The sequence below is a fragment of the Phalacrocorax carbo genome, chromosome Z, assembly GCF_963921805.1.
Source record: "Phalacrocorax carbo chromosome Z, bPhaCar2.1, whole genome shotgun sequence".
In the NCBI taxonomy this organism is placed as follows: Eukaryota; Metazoa; Chordata; class Aves; order Suliformes; family Phalacrocoracidae; genus Phalacrocorax; species Phalacrocorax carbo.
The window spans coordinates 37,447,459-37,463,782 of record NC_087548.1 but is presented as its reverse complement, the minus strand read 5'-3'; the positions used below and the strand labels follow the sequence as shown (position 1 = coordinate 37,463,782).

The following is a 16,324-nucleotide window of genomic DNA, read 5'->3' as shown; positions in this document are numbered from 1 at the left end:
TTAAAGTAGAGTTGAAACCTCATTGGTCATTAAAAAATATAAGTATCTGTGTGACATTAGTTTTTGGTTTGCTTTTATCTTCTTACAGACCTTGGTACAGATCGTTTCCTGAGGATTAAGATTAATGACTGCCTGTGCATCAGGCTATCAACTCCCAGCCAGGCATTAATCCCTGGGAAATCCTGTGCCATATTTGCTTCTGCTTAAGTGCTGGTCTGGCAATCCTTTATTCACTGAGTAGTGAACTGGACTGTTCATAACAGCATTACCTGTATGAATAAGGATGGCATCATCAGACCTGCTGTGTCGGTCAGGCCCCAATCCAAAATCCAAGCAACTCGAACATAAATCATGGCAAGCATTGATCATTTTTGGCTTTTTTTGTTCTGAGTCCTGTACTGCAGATAGCTTTGTCCTAGTTTTGAAACTGACATTCTTGGGTTATGAAAGCGTAGGATTTACAAAGATCTCTTTACATTTTTTAATCGAATTTGGCTATTTGTTTTGCAGTGGGAGCAGTGGAAGGAAAAGCATAGAAAGTATTGTCTCTGAAAGTGTCTGCTAAGATTAGTAAGCCTACCTTCTCCCTACAAGGTGTAGGTTACCTTAAAGAGTGATTCCTTCAGGATTATTGAGGGAAGTACTCTGTTGAAAAGGGAAGAGACCAGTGGTGAAGTGAGGATTCAGAGCACCAGTGCAGCCTGAGGCTACCTTGTTTTTCTTGCACAGCTGTAGCAGAGAGAATTACAGGAATCACAGGAAAAATCTTTTCCTTATCATGCCACCCCTTTTCTGTCTGCTGATAAGGCCAACAAAACATCTTCCCCGAGGGAGGATTTAGTTAGATGCTGACTCCCTTGCTCCCCTGTGACAAGGATATAACTCATATGCAAATGTAACTCTCTGCATGAAAATGAGTGTGATATAAATCTCTGTCATGACTCAGTCCCCAGTCAGAAGTATCTTTGGCAATTCTCTCCTATTCCTACATCTAGTCCTATTTCCAAAGTGGAAAACTACAGGATGTGCTTCTTCAGAAGAGTTGTTGTTTATCTGATATGCTTTACTTTTTTTTTTTTTTTTAAACATAAATACGGTCACGTTATTGGTGAGAGAAGTAATCTTCTGTTACATAAAACTGAGCTGACAATTCTGCCACTTCCTTCACTAAATGCAGAAAAAACCCTGTACTGTCACTGTCTGCTCTGACAAAGAAAAAACAGAAACCTGCATTCATGCTTCTCAGGAATATAAAGAATTATGTGATCCTCAAAGTTTTTGACATAGTAGTGAATTATTTATAATCACTCACTAGATCCTGTTGTGTTCCTAGATAGTGATATTCAGAATTTCCCAGCTTTTCATTTACCTCAAACTATTTGGCTGAATTTGCTGCTGCTACTTGTGTTCTTTTCTGAGATGTCACAAAAAATGTCAGCTCACTCCAAAGACAGCTGACAAGAGCTGCGTATCCTTCACCTACCTGGCCCCTCAGTGGGCTCCCAGCTTTGGTCTCATTTTGCAAAACCCTTGTGCTCTTGTTCTTCCCTTAGTGTAGGTAAGATGCACCATCATGTCTATGCTCACTCACATTGGGAACCTTTTTTGGCTGAAGCTGTTTAGTTGTTACACCCTTGAAGTTAGGCCAGGCAGCTCAGTTTACACCAGCTCGTGGGTAATGCTTAGCCCATGCATTGCTGAAGTACTCCAAGCCATTCGACTTTCCTCAGTTCCAGTGTGTGGATGCTGCAGGGCTTCAGTGTGCTTCCTAACACTATGCCAGAGATGAAAGAAATAATTCTTCAGTGGCTTTTAAGCACAGCAGCATTTTACCTAACTTGAGGTAATATCTAAATATAGACAAAAATAAGTAAAAATAATTATGTATGTTATTAACTATTTCTGCTCTAGATCCTTCATCATTCTTGAGTGTTCTTTAAGCATACTCATGGGCTTGCAAAAGAGCTCAGCCTCCCTCTTCCTGCACACTTGTTCTTATCCGGCTTGTAACAGTTCTTGCTTCCCCTTCTGGCCCACTGGGAAAAATAGCCTTCAGAGCAGGGTGCTCAGAGCATTTTGGCTTTCTCCTCTGCTGAAGGCTGAAATGTTTCCAAGTGACTTCTGCCAGAGAAGATGGGGGGTCTCTGCCAGGCTCACATACAAATTAATAGCTGTTAGTTATAATCTAGTGTCTTCCCTTTACCTCCATCCCATGGTATCTCAGTCTGATATGAAGACAGGAAACCAATAAAAAGGGCAATTAGGCTTACCTTTAAATGGAATATCATGTCTTACAAATGCAGATAGTCATAGCCTCTTTATGCAGCTAGCTTTCACAGAAATGGTTTGGGTTTTTGTTTTTGTTTTTTATTTTTTCATGTAGGTTGGAAGGGACCTCTTGAATTACAGAATCCAGCTAGTCCAACCCCCTGCTTAAGTAGGATCATCTAGAGCAGGTTGCCCAAGACTGTGTCAATCACGTTTTGAATACATCTACAAAAGGAGAACCCATAGCATTTCTGGGAAAGCCGTTCCAGTGTTTGACCATCATCACAGTAAAAGGTGTTTTCTTGTGTCCAGATGGAATTTTCTGTTTTTTAATTAGTGCGCATTGACTCTCCCCCTGTCAATGAGTACTTCTGAGAAGAGTCTTATTCCCTCTTTTTCTTTCCCTCCCATTGGGTATTTAAACATATGGATGAGATCTCCCTGAGCCTTCTCTCCTCCAGGCTGAACAGTTCCAGCTGTTTTAGCCTCTCCTCATATGAGATATGCTCCAGACCCTTCATGATCATTGTGGCCCAGTGCTGGACTTGTTCTGGTATGTCCACGACTCTTCTGTACTGGCAAGCGCAGGACTACACTCAGCACCCATATACGTCTAACCGGCACTGGGTGGAGGGAAAGTATCACCTCCCTTGACCTGCTGGCCATGCTTTGCTTAATGGAGCCAATGATGCTGTTGGCCGCCTTTGCTGCAATGGCACCTTCCTAGCTCAGCTTTCAGTGGCTGTTGCGGTTCTCTTGCACAGTCATTTGCAAGAACAAAGCTAAAGAGAATATTTTAAACAGCTAAATGAGATTGGTGAAGTGATGAGGCACATCACTGTCCAGTGAGGTGTTCTTTCACCTTTCTTTACCTAAGTATGTTAAAGACCACAGAAATTATGTTCCTAATTTAGGTACCTGAGGATGCATGGTTAAAGTGGATGAGTATTTTTAAAGATATGTCCAACATTAAACTGAATTCTGAAACTGTAGGTAGAACTCCCCACACTGCCTGAGCAAGCTACAGCATAGGGAGAATAGAAACTGGGTTGTGTGCAGATGGTGGACTCACCATCCCTGGACGTGTTCAAAACACAAGTAGACGTGGCACTTCAGAGCATGGTAGCGTTGGGTTGACGATTGGACTTGATGATCCTAGAGGTCTTTTCCAACCTTAATGATTCTATGATACTATGTTTCAGATCTATTTAAATAGGCAGACACGGCATTTTAGCTAGACCTGTAATATCTGTCGGGAAGTTGAGAGAGAGAGAATAGCAGTTTCCCCCATTATTCTTAAGATTTCAAAGCCAAAAATGGATAGCAGTCAAATTTACAAATTTCCATGTAGCATGCATAAATGTCACTTAACAGCTGTGGAACCTGAGCTGTCTACAAAGTCGTGTGCTTTTGGCATAGAGGAAATCTTAGGCTAATGAAAAGAATTTTATTATGAAGTGTTGGTTCAGCTCATTTGAATAGATGTCAATCACAAATGTGTATCTACAACCAAAGAAGTAGACTTTTGAAGTCTGAAATATTTTACTGAGTGTGTTTATTTAGCATGCATACAGAGACCACTTCATTCTTGTCATATCTGGGGGTGTTGGTCTTGCTTTTTCTAAAGCAGTGGCTGTACTTCCATGACTGCAGGGTGAGAAGGCCTGCAGCTATTATCCTAGCCACAGAATGTGTCTGTAGTTAGTAAAATGTATAAAAATTAGTGGGTTTTTTTGTTATACCTAACTTGGGGTGCAAAGAAACACCAACAAATTTCTTTCAGAATGGGCAGTTCAATGGCAAAATGTAGCTTTTTGTTTTGATGCTCTTTAACTCTGCAGCAATAAATGTCATGTCTGCTTAATATCAGATGGTCCCAAAATACAGAGAGAAGGCAACACTCATTGCTGGTTTCATTGATAGCATTTCTAGCTACTTAAAAATTGAAGAACAGTTCTCCCTTTAAAATCAGTTATTGCTCTTTGTAGATAGCAAATTTTAAATAATAGCAGTTTGCTGATGCCTTATTAAAATTATTTTTGAAAATCTGAAGTTTAATCCTTGTGTTTGTTTTGTGGTAAATGTTAGTTTTCACAATAATTTATTTCTACATGTCATGCTTTTAACTAGAATCTATTCAGGCTGCTCACTGCAAGCAGAATTCTTGTCTCTCAACTCCTTGATATTTTCCAGTGATGTCCTTTTCTTCAGACATCATATTCTTCTTGGGATTCCCTACAGAGTGTGCAAGAAAGACATGAATATTTAAATACAAGTGTGATCCCAGGGCATAGTACAGCTGTCCTGACTATGCATGTCCGTGCTTAATGGCTTTAGCTTTGTTTTAAGTTTCTTCCTCACTCTGAATTTCCTTGTTAAAAATATTAACAACAAAGAACATGAATAGTTTATAAACCTGTACAGATCAGGGAATAATGGTAGTTATGAGGGACTATATTGAAGCTGAAGGTGGAAGATTTCCTTTAGTACAGTTTTTATATGTCAGATGACTTCATCCTTCACAGGTTGATTTGATTTTATGACTTGGTAGTGAGACAAATGTGTACTGCCCTTGCGTTATTCTCCTTGGATGTGCTGAAAACAGAACAGCTGGAATCTATTGTGGCTGGACTTGTATGTGTCCAGTACCCCACAGTGCCTGGCCCAACTGACACTCAGTGAAATCCTGACCCCATTAGAATCAGTGGTAAAGCTCCCAGTATCATCAGAAGGATGAGGTTTTCACTTCTACATCTTGGATTTCCCATTTTTGTGAATATTTGAAAATTCTTCAAATATAAATATGCCCTTCAAAGTCAGCGGGAATTGTGTTTGATCCAGGTAGAGTCAATTCTGTTATATATCTGTCATCTTTCTGGTGTTATTATATTCTAGAGAATGTATGGCACCTGTCTTCAAGAGTTTGGTGACAGATGGCACAGAGGTGACTTATGAGTGAAAGAAGATGGAAAAGGAAACAAAGCCTTCAGGAGCAAGCATCTTCATGCTTTTCTTAAATTAAAAAAACAAATCACCTAAAAATATCAAAAGCAGCATCTGACACATAATAGTAATTTAAATTACCTTCTTCCCTGTTGTGTATGTGTTAATAACATGGCATTGATCACCTCATTAAAAACATTTGCTCTTTAACTTGTACAGTTAAAACCTTGTGGATCCTCTGACAGATCTCCTTTTGTCACCACAAGATTTGCCAGACAGTATGGACTGTAAGAATGGTGGGTTATCAGTCTTTATTTTAAATACTGAACTGAGAGCCAAGTAATAGGCAGATCTTGCTTTTGGGTGTTGTGACTATCTTGAGCTGCCCAGAACTCTACTGATATGATTGTATACATTTTTAATTGTATTTCTATTCACACTCCAATTTGATAAAATTGCAGTAAACTAATTATAATAAAAGCAGGCAACTTTAATAAGATTATTATCAGGACAAAAGCACCTACAATAAAAAACAAAGACAGACATGTGAAGAGAGAGAACAGGAATAGAAGGCTTGCAGTTTAAAAACAAGATGAAAGGTGACCATGTGTTTTTGGAGCTCAGATGCAGAAAGTATTACATAATTTAGTTACTCCCAGTGTACTGCCTACTGGTTAAGTACCTGAAAGTCTTAATGATTTTCTTTATTTGCTTAGGAGTGTTAATAAAGCAGCATTGGTAGTAGCATAATCCAAAAAGACATTATTCTAAAATGCATGCAACTATTATTATTTACTGTATTACTCAGATCCAAAAGAGGTCCCTTTGTATTTCCCACTGCACCAGCTCAGTGGCAAAGCCTCCATTTTGCAAGAACTGGCAGCTTGAAGGTCTACCAGTAAAAGCGTAGACTACAACATTTAATTATGACTTGCATAGTTTAGGTTATTTGGAGGTAGTAGAAGGAAAAGTCTTGCTTTTTCAAACAACATTTGTTTTCTCTCCTCTGCATTCTGCAGTGATAATACATACACACTCCCACAGCAGTCCCAGTCTATCCCAGATGGGATATAAGTACTCTGTGAGAAAGTTAAGAGGTTTATGGAGTTCATAAAAGGTGGGAGTCAAAATGAAGATGACATTCACTGACAGAAAATTATTTCAAAAGAATTCTTACTTATTAAAAATCATAATGATCCTTCAGTTTGTGGGATTTTCTGTGTTTTGCCTCTAGTAGTCTATGTACAAAGGCATTATCTTTTATTAAAGATCTGCTAGAGGATAGGACTCTCATTTTACACTTGTAATGTTGATCTCCACTAGATCTTTCATGAGTTTTTAGCACTGAGGGTTCTTTGTTCTAATCTAACATCACTGATGAAACCAGATCAAGCTTTGATTCTAATTTAGTTTGGATAGCCACTACAACTTGTCTTACAAGACTTTTGAAGTGGCCTTTGTTTTATTTAAGACCATGACAGCTAGAAGAAATGACAGGAAAGAATAGGGAAAGGCAAGCTAGTCCTCATTGATGTTATAATAAGAATTCCTCTAAGTCCTTTGGCCTAACTTCTCAGCCTTCTTTTAAAAATATGCAAATAAAGGAGATCCTGTTAAGCATGTTGACAATAGTAAGTGCAAATCAGAGGTCATATCAGAAAGATGTAAAGGGGAAGTGTGGATTACCAGATTAATGTCTTTGACTGTCAGGAACTTGCTGACTTTCAGAATTATGTGTGCAGCCTTTTGCACAAAAAATTATCTTGTTTCCAATACATGGTTAGGCTTCATGTTTACAGTCTTTTTAATAATTATTTTCTTTCTTTTAAGTTTCAGTTCTTGGCTGCATGGTCATTCTTAATTTAATTATCAGTTTTGAGCTCTTACTCTCTCATTTTGCTTCTCTCTTATGTATTCAACTTTTTGATAGGTTGTGTTTATGGGTATGAAAACTCAGGAAAAATATATGTCTCCATATATCTCTGCTTGTTCCAGAATGCCTCACAGTTCCTTTTAAGACAAGCTCCCACTGATGCTGATAAAGGATTATGCCTTGATGCCTTCATGACTCCAGAAGTCAAACACAAGGAAGGTCAAGTAAATGCAGTGGTGGAATTACACCGAAAATTCGGGGATTGCCTTCAGTGATTTCTCTTTAGCAGTTTTGTTGTGAATAAAAGTTATGTCAACTTTGAGCTGTTTAATTACCTTGGAGAAGTGTGACATGAATTTCATACAAATATTTTTTTATGCAAAGTGAAAATCATATGCTTGTTGAAGAAACCCACAATGCATTACTTTGTTTTGAGAGTCTGAGTTCACATTTTTCATGAAGGAATACACACCTTTAGCAATTCAGGTTGCTATCTCTAAAATACCTGTGTGTCTTTTATGTATTTTGAGAAACTCTGAGCCAGGATCATTTCCGACATAACTAGAGACAACTGCAGTCTGTATCTGAGATATTCGTAGCAGGAGACCAAAGAGAAATACTGGGTACACTTTCCTCCTATGGTAGCCTGGGGCACTACACTTAAAAGGCAGAAATTAATATTTCACCACAGATGTGCCATACCTACAACACTTAGTGAGTGAACAGTGAAAATAAACTGAGTAATTAGCTGTATTGTTTTGTAGAATCATAACATCATAGAATAGTTTGGGTTGGAAGGAACCATTAGAGATCATCTAGTCCAACCCCTCTGCAATGAGCAGGGACATCTTCAGCTAGATCAGGTTGCTCAGAGCCTCGTCTAATCTGACCTTGAACGTTTCCAGGGATGGGGCATCTACTACATCTCTGGGCAACCTCTTCCAGTGTTTCACCACCCTCATCGTAAAAAATGTCTTCCTTGTATCTAGCCTGAATCCATCTTCTTTTAGTTTAAAACCATCACCCCTTGTCCTATCACAACAAGCTCTACTAAGGGATTTGTCCCTGTCTTTCTTATAAACCCCCTTTAAGTACTGAAAAGCTGCAATAAGGTCTCCCTGGAGCCTTCTCTTTTTCAGACTTCTTGTGGTTTAGCCCCAGTCAGCAACCTAAGCACCACACAGCCGCTCGTTCGCTCCCCCTCAGTGGGTTGAAGAAGAGAATCGGAAGAGCTAAAGTAAGAAAACTTGTGGGTTGAGATAAGAACAGTCTAATAATTAAAATAAAAGAGTAATAGCAGTCATAATCATAACCATAATCATAATATAATGAAAAGGAAAATATAGAGAAAGAAGATAGAGAGGCAAAACCTCGGGATTGGGGAGAAAGCAAACAGGTGATGCAACTGCTCACCACCCAATGACTGACACCACTGGTCCTCGAGCCATGTTTCCTGATTCCCCCACCCAACTCCCCCCACTTAATATACTGGGCATAACATTATATGATATGGGATGTCCCTTCGGTCAGTTTGGATCAGCTATCCTGGCTGTGTACCGCTCACAACTTCTTGTGCACCTGGCAGAGCATGGGAGGCTGGAAAAGTCCTTGACTAGTATAAGCTCTACTTAGCAACAACTTATAACATCTGTGTGTTATCAATATTATTCTCATATTAAGTCCAAAACACAGCACTGTACCAGCTACAGTGAAGAAAATTAACTCTATCTCAGCTAAAACCATGAACAACCCCAATTCTCTCAGCCTTTATTATCAGAGAGGTGTTCCAGCCCTCTGATCATTTTTGTGGCCCTCCTCTGGACCTGCTCCAACAGGTCTTTGCTGTGCTGAGGCCTCCAGAGCTGGACACAGCACTCCAGGTGGGGTCTCACCAGTGTGGCATAGCGGGGCAGAATCACCTCCCTCGACCTGCTGACCATGGTTCTTTTGATGCAGCCTATGATACGATTGGCTTTCTGGGCTGCAAGTGCACATTGTTGGCTGAAGTCCAGCTTTTCATTCACCAGTACTGCCAAGTCCTTCTCCACAGGGCGACTCTCAATCACTTCATCCTCCAGCCTGTATTGATACTGGAGGTTGCCCCAACCCAGGTGCAGGACCTGGATGCAGGACCTTGCACTTGTTAAACCTCATGAGGTTCACACAGGCCCACTTCCAAAGCTTGTCCAGGTCTCTCTGGATGATATTCTGTCCTTCTGGCAAGTCAACTGCACCACTCAGCTTGATGTCATCTGTAAACTTGCTGAGGGTGCACTCGCTCCCACTGCCTATGTCACTGATTAAGATATTAAACACTACTGGTGCCAGTATGGACCCCTGAGGGACACCAGTTGCCTCCGATCTCCATCTGGACATTGAGCCGTTGACCACTGCCCTCTGGATGTGGCCATCCAGCCAAGTTGTTATCCAGTGAACAGTCCATCCATCAAATCCATATCTCAATAATTTAGAGAGAAGGATGTTGTAGGTGACCATGTCAAAGGCCTTACAGAAGTCCAGATAGATGACATCCATAAGTCTTCCCTTGTCCACTGATGTAGACAGTCCATCATAGAAGGCCACTAGATTGGTCAGGCAGGACTTCCCCTTGATGAAGCCATGATGGCTGTCTCGAATGCAATTTGAAATTACACATAATGTAGACTGTTGACTAACGACGTTATTCTTTTTGTTTAGTTTGATATGTTGTGGCACCAGCGTGCACAGTGGTGAACAGTAAGTGATACGGCAAATGTTTTAATCCCTCAGGAATGTCAGACAGGATTACCAGGAATCCTCTGTTCTCTTCTGGTGTAAAAATATGCAGAAGGGAAGAAATTAATTCAATTACTCTGTCACTGTTGAGGATCAGGTATTAAGCTGCATCCCTGCATCCTTTTTGTTTCGTTTGACCAGCAGGGATGCAGGTACTGGCTGTCAGCCAGCCTGTCTGCTATGACCTCCCTGTGGGAGCCACACAGCATCTTCATGAAACTGGAATGATGAAATTTAAATGGTGTTGGATTTGGGGGTATTTTTTCATGTAGTCTTTATTACAGTGTTTCAGATTTCCATTTCCCTTTAAAATCAGTTTATTTTAAAAGCTGAGAACTTTTCCAATCAACGATTTTTTCAAGAAGTACTTCAAAGCAGTTTGAGTTTTCTTACAGTCATATTGAACAGAATCTTATTGTCCCTGGAAAATTCAAAAATAAATACCGAAGAGCAGATTTAGTCCAAATTTCACAGCAGAAGCCAGTGCAATATATTGGAGGCAGACTATATAGAGGCAGACCCTTCACGGTGCTCAGCAGCACTGACCCAAGAAATCTTGAAATCCACAAAATAATTCATGTGAGTATGAGCAGCTGACATTTTCTGGCATCACTGTTGTGCATTGCAGTCAGTGGACTGCTGACTGTATAAAATGTTCCACTCTGGGTACAGGACTATAAAAGTTTTCAGGAATGTAATCTCACCAGCAAGATTAGAGTTTTCCTGGAAATAATTTTGCTAACTGCAAGAATTAATCTACTTAAATACTTGGTGTGTTGAATTGCTGAAGTGCCTAGAACATGATTATCATCAGCATCATGCACTCTCATGCATCTCCTTGTTTCTTTTCTCCTTGGTCTCTGTAAGGTCAGTGTCTCCTTTTTTCTTTCCTGTTTGTCTTGTTTCTTTCTCTTGAGATGGAAAGCAAATAGATCTAAACAGGACTGCCAGTATGTGAAGTGTCCTGCCTGTCTGCTACTGCTTTTATTTCTTCTGGAGATTTAGCATAATTCACCATTGGTTTTGGCTTCCTCTGAAATCTCTTCTGCTTTATCAATTAAGTCAGAGGCCTCATGCTATCATTCTGTTAATTCTTAAGTTTGTTGCTACTGTACAGCCACTGCCTTCTCAACTTTGTCCTTCTGCACCACCATCCTTAACTCTTTTTCCTCCATGAGTTTATGCAGACCTTTTCTGGCAGAGTTGTCTCCTGCATGTACTTCCGTTTCTCTGATCACTCTTGGACTCCTTTTGGCGTCTGTTTGCCACTCCAGTCCTTGTCCTCAGTGGATGCCTCACCCCAGGTTCTAGCAAAGTGGATCCAAGACACATCAAAGTAGAGATCAGTGAGAATAAGTTTAAGCAAAGGTGCTGGCCATACAGTCAGCAGATACTGGGCCCTAATTAAACAGCACATGTGGTCCCAAATACTGTATGCAGGAAAGACCATATTGATGTTTTTGGGAGCTCTTCCCAGGTAAGGAATTCAAATTTTTAGGACTGAAATCAAGACGGTAGGACAATAGCTTCTTTTCCATAAAAGCAGCTAGAAACATTATGTTGCACGTGTTTGCAAAACAGTTGATGCATTTTATATAATTATATAGCAATATATTAAATTATGTCTTTAAATGACATCTTTGCTTTAAGAGAGACAGAGTAATGTCATATTCTATCGGGCATATATAGGTGCAAGTAAGACAGTGCATTGTACAAGCAAAAGTATGACAATATTTGTAACTAGTTTTGACAAAGTATGGCTATGAAAAAATTATTATAATCCAATCATAATTATTTAAAAAATTTAAAAGTTATAATATCCTGTATTTTTAGTTACATGTCATAAAGCTTTCTCTGTCTCTGCAAATAAAGTAAAAAATATTCATTTGGCAGACTAAGATATCTGCAAATAGAATTAAAAAAAAAAGGATCTTTCAAAGTATCAGATTTGCATATCATCACGGTATTTTACAAGTTAAAACCTAATAGCCAGACATCTACTGAAATGCACATATGTGGCAAAATATTGAAAGATCATGAGGTGCATCAGCTAAAAACAAAATAATTGGGCAGCATTTGTACATTTAATTGCTTAAGCTGTTTCATAAACGTGAAGAGAGAGTATTTCCAAAGAAAACAGCACTGCCAAACCGTTCAGTACCCATTTTTTAATGATTCCACTTTATCAAAGGTTGGATGCTCAGAAGCTCAGTTGTAAAACTACATAAAAATGATGAGTGAAATCATCCACAAATTCGTCAAATAATTTACAAATTCCTCCTTATGCTTAATTTTTCTCTGTCCTGTTTTGTAGACCTGCATTAATTATTGTATTTTTTATATATACACATATATGCCAAACTTTAAGATAAAAGTGTTTTAAGAAATGAAGCAACATGTGGAGAAAAAAGGTGATTTCATGCCAGGTAGTATCACACAGAAAAATAATAGTAGCCCTAAAGATCTGGAGATATCTGCATTCCATTCTTTTCTTTGCCCTGCTAGAATGTAGTTACGCAGTCTATTCAGATCTATTTCATTATTTAATTAATTTAGGTGTCATACCACCTCATGAAATGAGTAAATACTTTTTATCTGATTTCACAAGTGACAAGAAAGTGGTTTAATTAAATAACCCCTCTAAAGCAAGTCAACATCAGCACTGGTATCAAAACAATATTTCTGGGACAGCATTGAGTTCCTTCGATTATATATTTTGAGGTTTTTTGTTTAATTTGGATATGTAAGTATTTGAATGTCTGACCCAGGGAATGTTAAAAGAGCTTAGTTTCCAAACCTTCTGCTGGTTAGGTACTGTCAAGGTTTATTATGTTTTTGTAAATATAGAGGCACCAAATTGGCAATCACCTTGAAAAGGCTGAATTTTTTATTTCAGTGGTTCTCCTACATCTCACTTTAGCAAATTGCTTACCTAAAGCTAGTGACTTGTAAGATTTTGGAGGGTGAAGGCACTGACATTTCTGTAATCTGTGTTTTGCTGTCCTGCAGAATTTTTTGCGTAATCACTGCTCGAGTTTATGAAAAACATGCAAAAATGTGTACATTTCTTGAATGTCTGCTGGTTCCTTATCTTTGTGTCTTTTACTGTGATGTTGTAGAGCTTGGATCATATGGAAACCTAAAATATTATGACACAATGACTGAAGAAGGTAAGAAATATTTTAGAATTGTTTGTATCAGCTTTTTTTTGAAGCCCTTTAAGCCCCTATTATGTGTTTACTTTGGCCTTAATTTTTCTCAGACCTATTTTCAGTTTCTCCATTTTTGAGTAACTCTTTTTGCATGCCTTCATTGATGGTGCAATCAGATATGGCTCTTTTTTCAGGTTTTTGTTTTCAGCATTTCAGTTTTGCTATTTCAGATAAGGAAATACAATGGAATGCTTTTATTAAAGAAAGTATATACAAAACCACACTCGCAAATTTTGTGGCGCAGCATAACATAGATTGTAGATGATTATTTTATGCCATGTTTTACAGTATATTCAGGAAGGTGAATTAATTTATGGATATTCAAATCACTCAGTTTAAGAACAATTATTGAGTGATTTCAGTTTACTGTGTTATGCAAAAGTAATTAATAAACTTTAAAAGCTAGGCATGACTATTCCTGAAGTATTAATTGTATGCTTAATTGCAATGCAAAAATTATGCAATTTAAAATCCCAATTCTAGCAATACAAGAAGGAAGTAATTAGGGCCTGAATCAGGGCTCAATGAAATCTTGGGAAATTTTTCTGCTGATTTAAAAGTGTTGCAGTTTATTATACTAATTCAGGAAAGCAGTTAACTGTGCACTGAATTTCCAGCACATGCTTTCAGTCCTACTGCGGTCAGCATTTCTGTAATTTGGAAGTTTCCCTGAATTGAGACCTCAAGGCCTCTTGTTCAGCTCTCTGATTATAATGCCAGACAGATGGTTTCATGAATGTTCATTTTAGTAACAAGTGGCTTGGTTTGAGGTCTGTAGAAAAGTTAGCCACATATTCCTACTTCTTTTTAATGTTGGGAATATAAGGCAAATAGCTTAATTCACAGTTTTTAAAACAGTTATTTTCCAGTTCAGATTAATCTTGAAATTAAAAAGATTTTAAGAAAACCTTCATGATATGACTTACTCATGATCATTTCTCCAGGTTAAAAAGTGATCACTTCTGAGTATTTCCCATTTTCTATATCTACTCTTGATACTCAAATAAAGCTGTACTGTTCTGGAGCTGGCTCTAGTACACAGCTCCTTCCACCTTTGTGCCTGATATTGGAAGATGCTGTTTTCTTCTGTAGCAGGCGCAAGCTCATAGAGCAGTTGTGCCACTCTGCCCTCCGTTGCCCAGAGTCACCATCTAATTCACAGGGGTGGCACTGATATAAGAAAATATGTCTGAAAGGAGATTTTACTGGGCAAACAGTGGTGTCTCTGTTGTTTAAATACACTTCTCAAGCACCTGAAATGAGTCGTTAACCCAGTCCGGTCAGATATGTCTACCAGAGCTAAAGCTTTTGCAGTATGTCTCATCTCAGTCTTCATTACAATCAAGATGCGAAGGTCATTACTCATCGTAGCCTCAGAATTGGGTATGTTAAGTTTTTTGGGTTTTTTTATGCTGAAGTGTTAAATCTACCATTTCAAAAGTAGTTACTGCATTAGTAGCTTTCTGATATTCATAAATACTCTATGAACAGTTAAAGGTAGCTATTTGAGGGAAAATACCCATGCAAGTATGATACATATGATGTGTATATGTATTAATAGTATGCCTATGCTGAAGTAATGCTGTTACTATTCAGTGTAATCCCAGAAAGCACCTCTCATGAATAAATAATCCAGGACCATACTGTAGCAATAGCAAAAATCTTCCAGTAGCAAAAATAGAAAGCTCTTTGTCTGTAGTACTATTAACACTGGCAAGAGTCTATGATACAGTTTACCTTCTCAAATACAACTGTCATCATCATTTTCACATGTCTTTCACAAAGCAAGTAATGAATAGTGTATCCCAGAAGCTGTATTTAGATCAGTGTGCTATATTTTGAACTTACTTTTTGGATTTTCAAAAGTATAATCACTCCCACTCTGCATCAACACTATTTGCATTATCTCTTTTCCTTTTTCTCTTCCTTTTTTGACTGAGATTTTCATATATTTTATGCAGAAAGTTAGTCACAGGAACATGTAAACCCAGTTACAAATCCATGGATATTTTTCTGGTATAGCACATCCTTATCTCCAGGTCCTCAAACCCCGAGAGGAGATAGGTAGCAAATCTTTCAGTCCTCCAGTGGAAAAACACATCTATTCTTGCTGCTACATCAGAACGTCTCTGCTTCAGAGACAGAAAGTAATGGTTAGGTTGCAATGCACAATCAGATATAGCCTAATGGCCAGAGGGCCATTGTGCTCCAAGTCTTAGAAACTGATCTCTATTGTTTTGTTTCCTCCTGTTTGATCTGAAAGTGACTTTAAATTAACTGCAGATTAATCAGGCCCAACAGAGAAAGAAAATATAGCCTACCAGGTGGGAAGAGATCTTGTAATCTTGTGCTGTCAAGTAACCTACAACAACATAGCAAAACTGCATATATTTTCATTTGATGCTTCTGTGGAATTTTAAATTTAAAGGAGAAAGCATGTGAGGTGGATTTCTGGAATTCATCAGTTGTGACCCACTCTTTGTGTTCCACAAGTGTGTGTGAGCAGGACTGGTAGGTGCAGTTCAGGCTGCTGAACAGCCACAGATCTGAAATCTTCAGACTCACAAAAGCTTGGCTATAGGTGAATAGAGGTAGCAATTTGTATTTGATCAGGGACTGAAAATTGGACAAATGGTTGAGTCTTGAGGTTTTTTTAATGGATGAATTTCTGAAGATAAACCATTTTCCTATCAAATCAAAGGCTTTCCTGACCCAGGGAATCTGTGCTCTGCAATTTACTTTGTAGTGAAAGGGTTGGCTTTTTAATACATCCTTGATCAAGAGGAGAATTCCGCAAACTGATGCCAGCTGGAGTTACTCAAGCAGGTCAAGGCATATCTATGTTATACAATCTGATTTGTTTGCATATATTCAAATAAAACCAATTTAGTTTTATGCTACCTTCTTTGCTAATCACCTGGCCTTGAGCTTCTGTTCCTTCTAGCCCACCCTTTGTAAACCAAAAAGAGCTACAAAATCTGTCAGAGTTCAGCAAACCTAGGTTAATTAAGAATTTTCTGTAACAGTCTATCCTAGTTTGGGTCTGTGGAATCAAGCATTTTCATTCACCTAAACTCTTATGGTACCAGATGGTGTGAAAATTACTCTTAGGTAGTCAAACCATAGTACATAGAACTGTTAAAGAGGAAACATAAGCTCCTAGCTTGTCCTAGAAATAAGAACAGTAACATAAAAATCCTATGGTTTATTTTTAATTTTAAATTTGAATGACTTAGAAATACCCTGAGCTGGT

General features: G+C 38.5%; 1 protein-coding gene across 3 annotated transcripts in view; it reads left to right on the top strand.

Moving 5' to 3' along the window:
* Positions 1-16,324, top strand: part of SLC24A2 (solute carrier family 24 member 2) — a 106,127-nt gene that overhangs the window by 62,399 nt on the left and 27,404 nt on the right. For 2 of the 3 annotated variants that reach the window (XM_064438569.1, XM_064438568.1), the window contains one exon: positions 12,979-13,029. The exons of the other annotated variant lie outside the window; for it this stretch is intronic. In XM_064438569.1, coding sequence (XP_064294639.1) covers positions 12,979-13,029 — 51 coding nt within the window. The remainder of the gene's footprint in view (positions 1-12,978; positions 13,030-16,324) is intronic. 3 annotated transcript variants of the gene reach the window in all.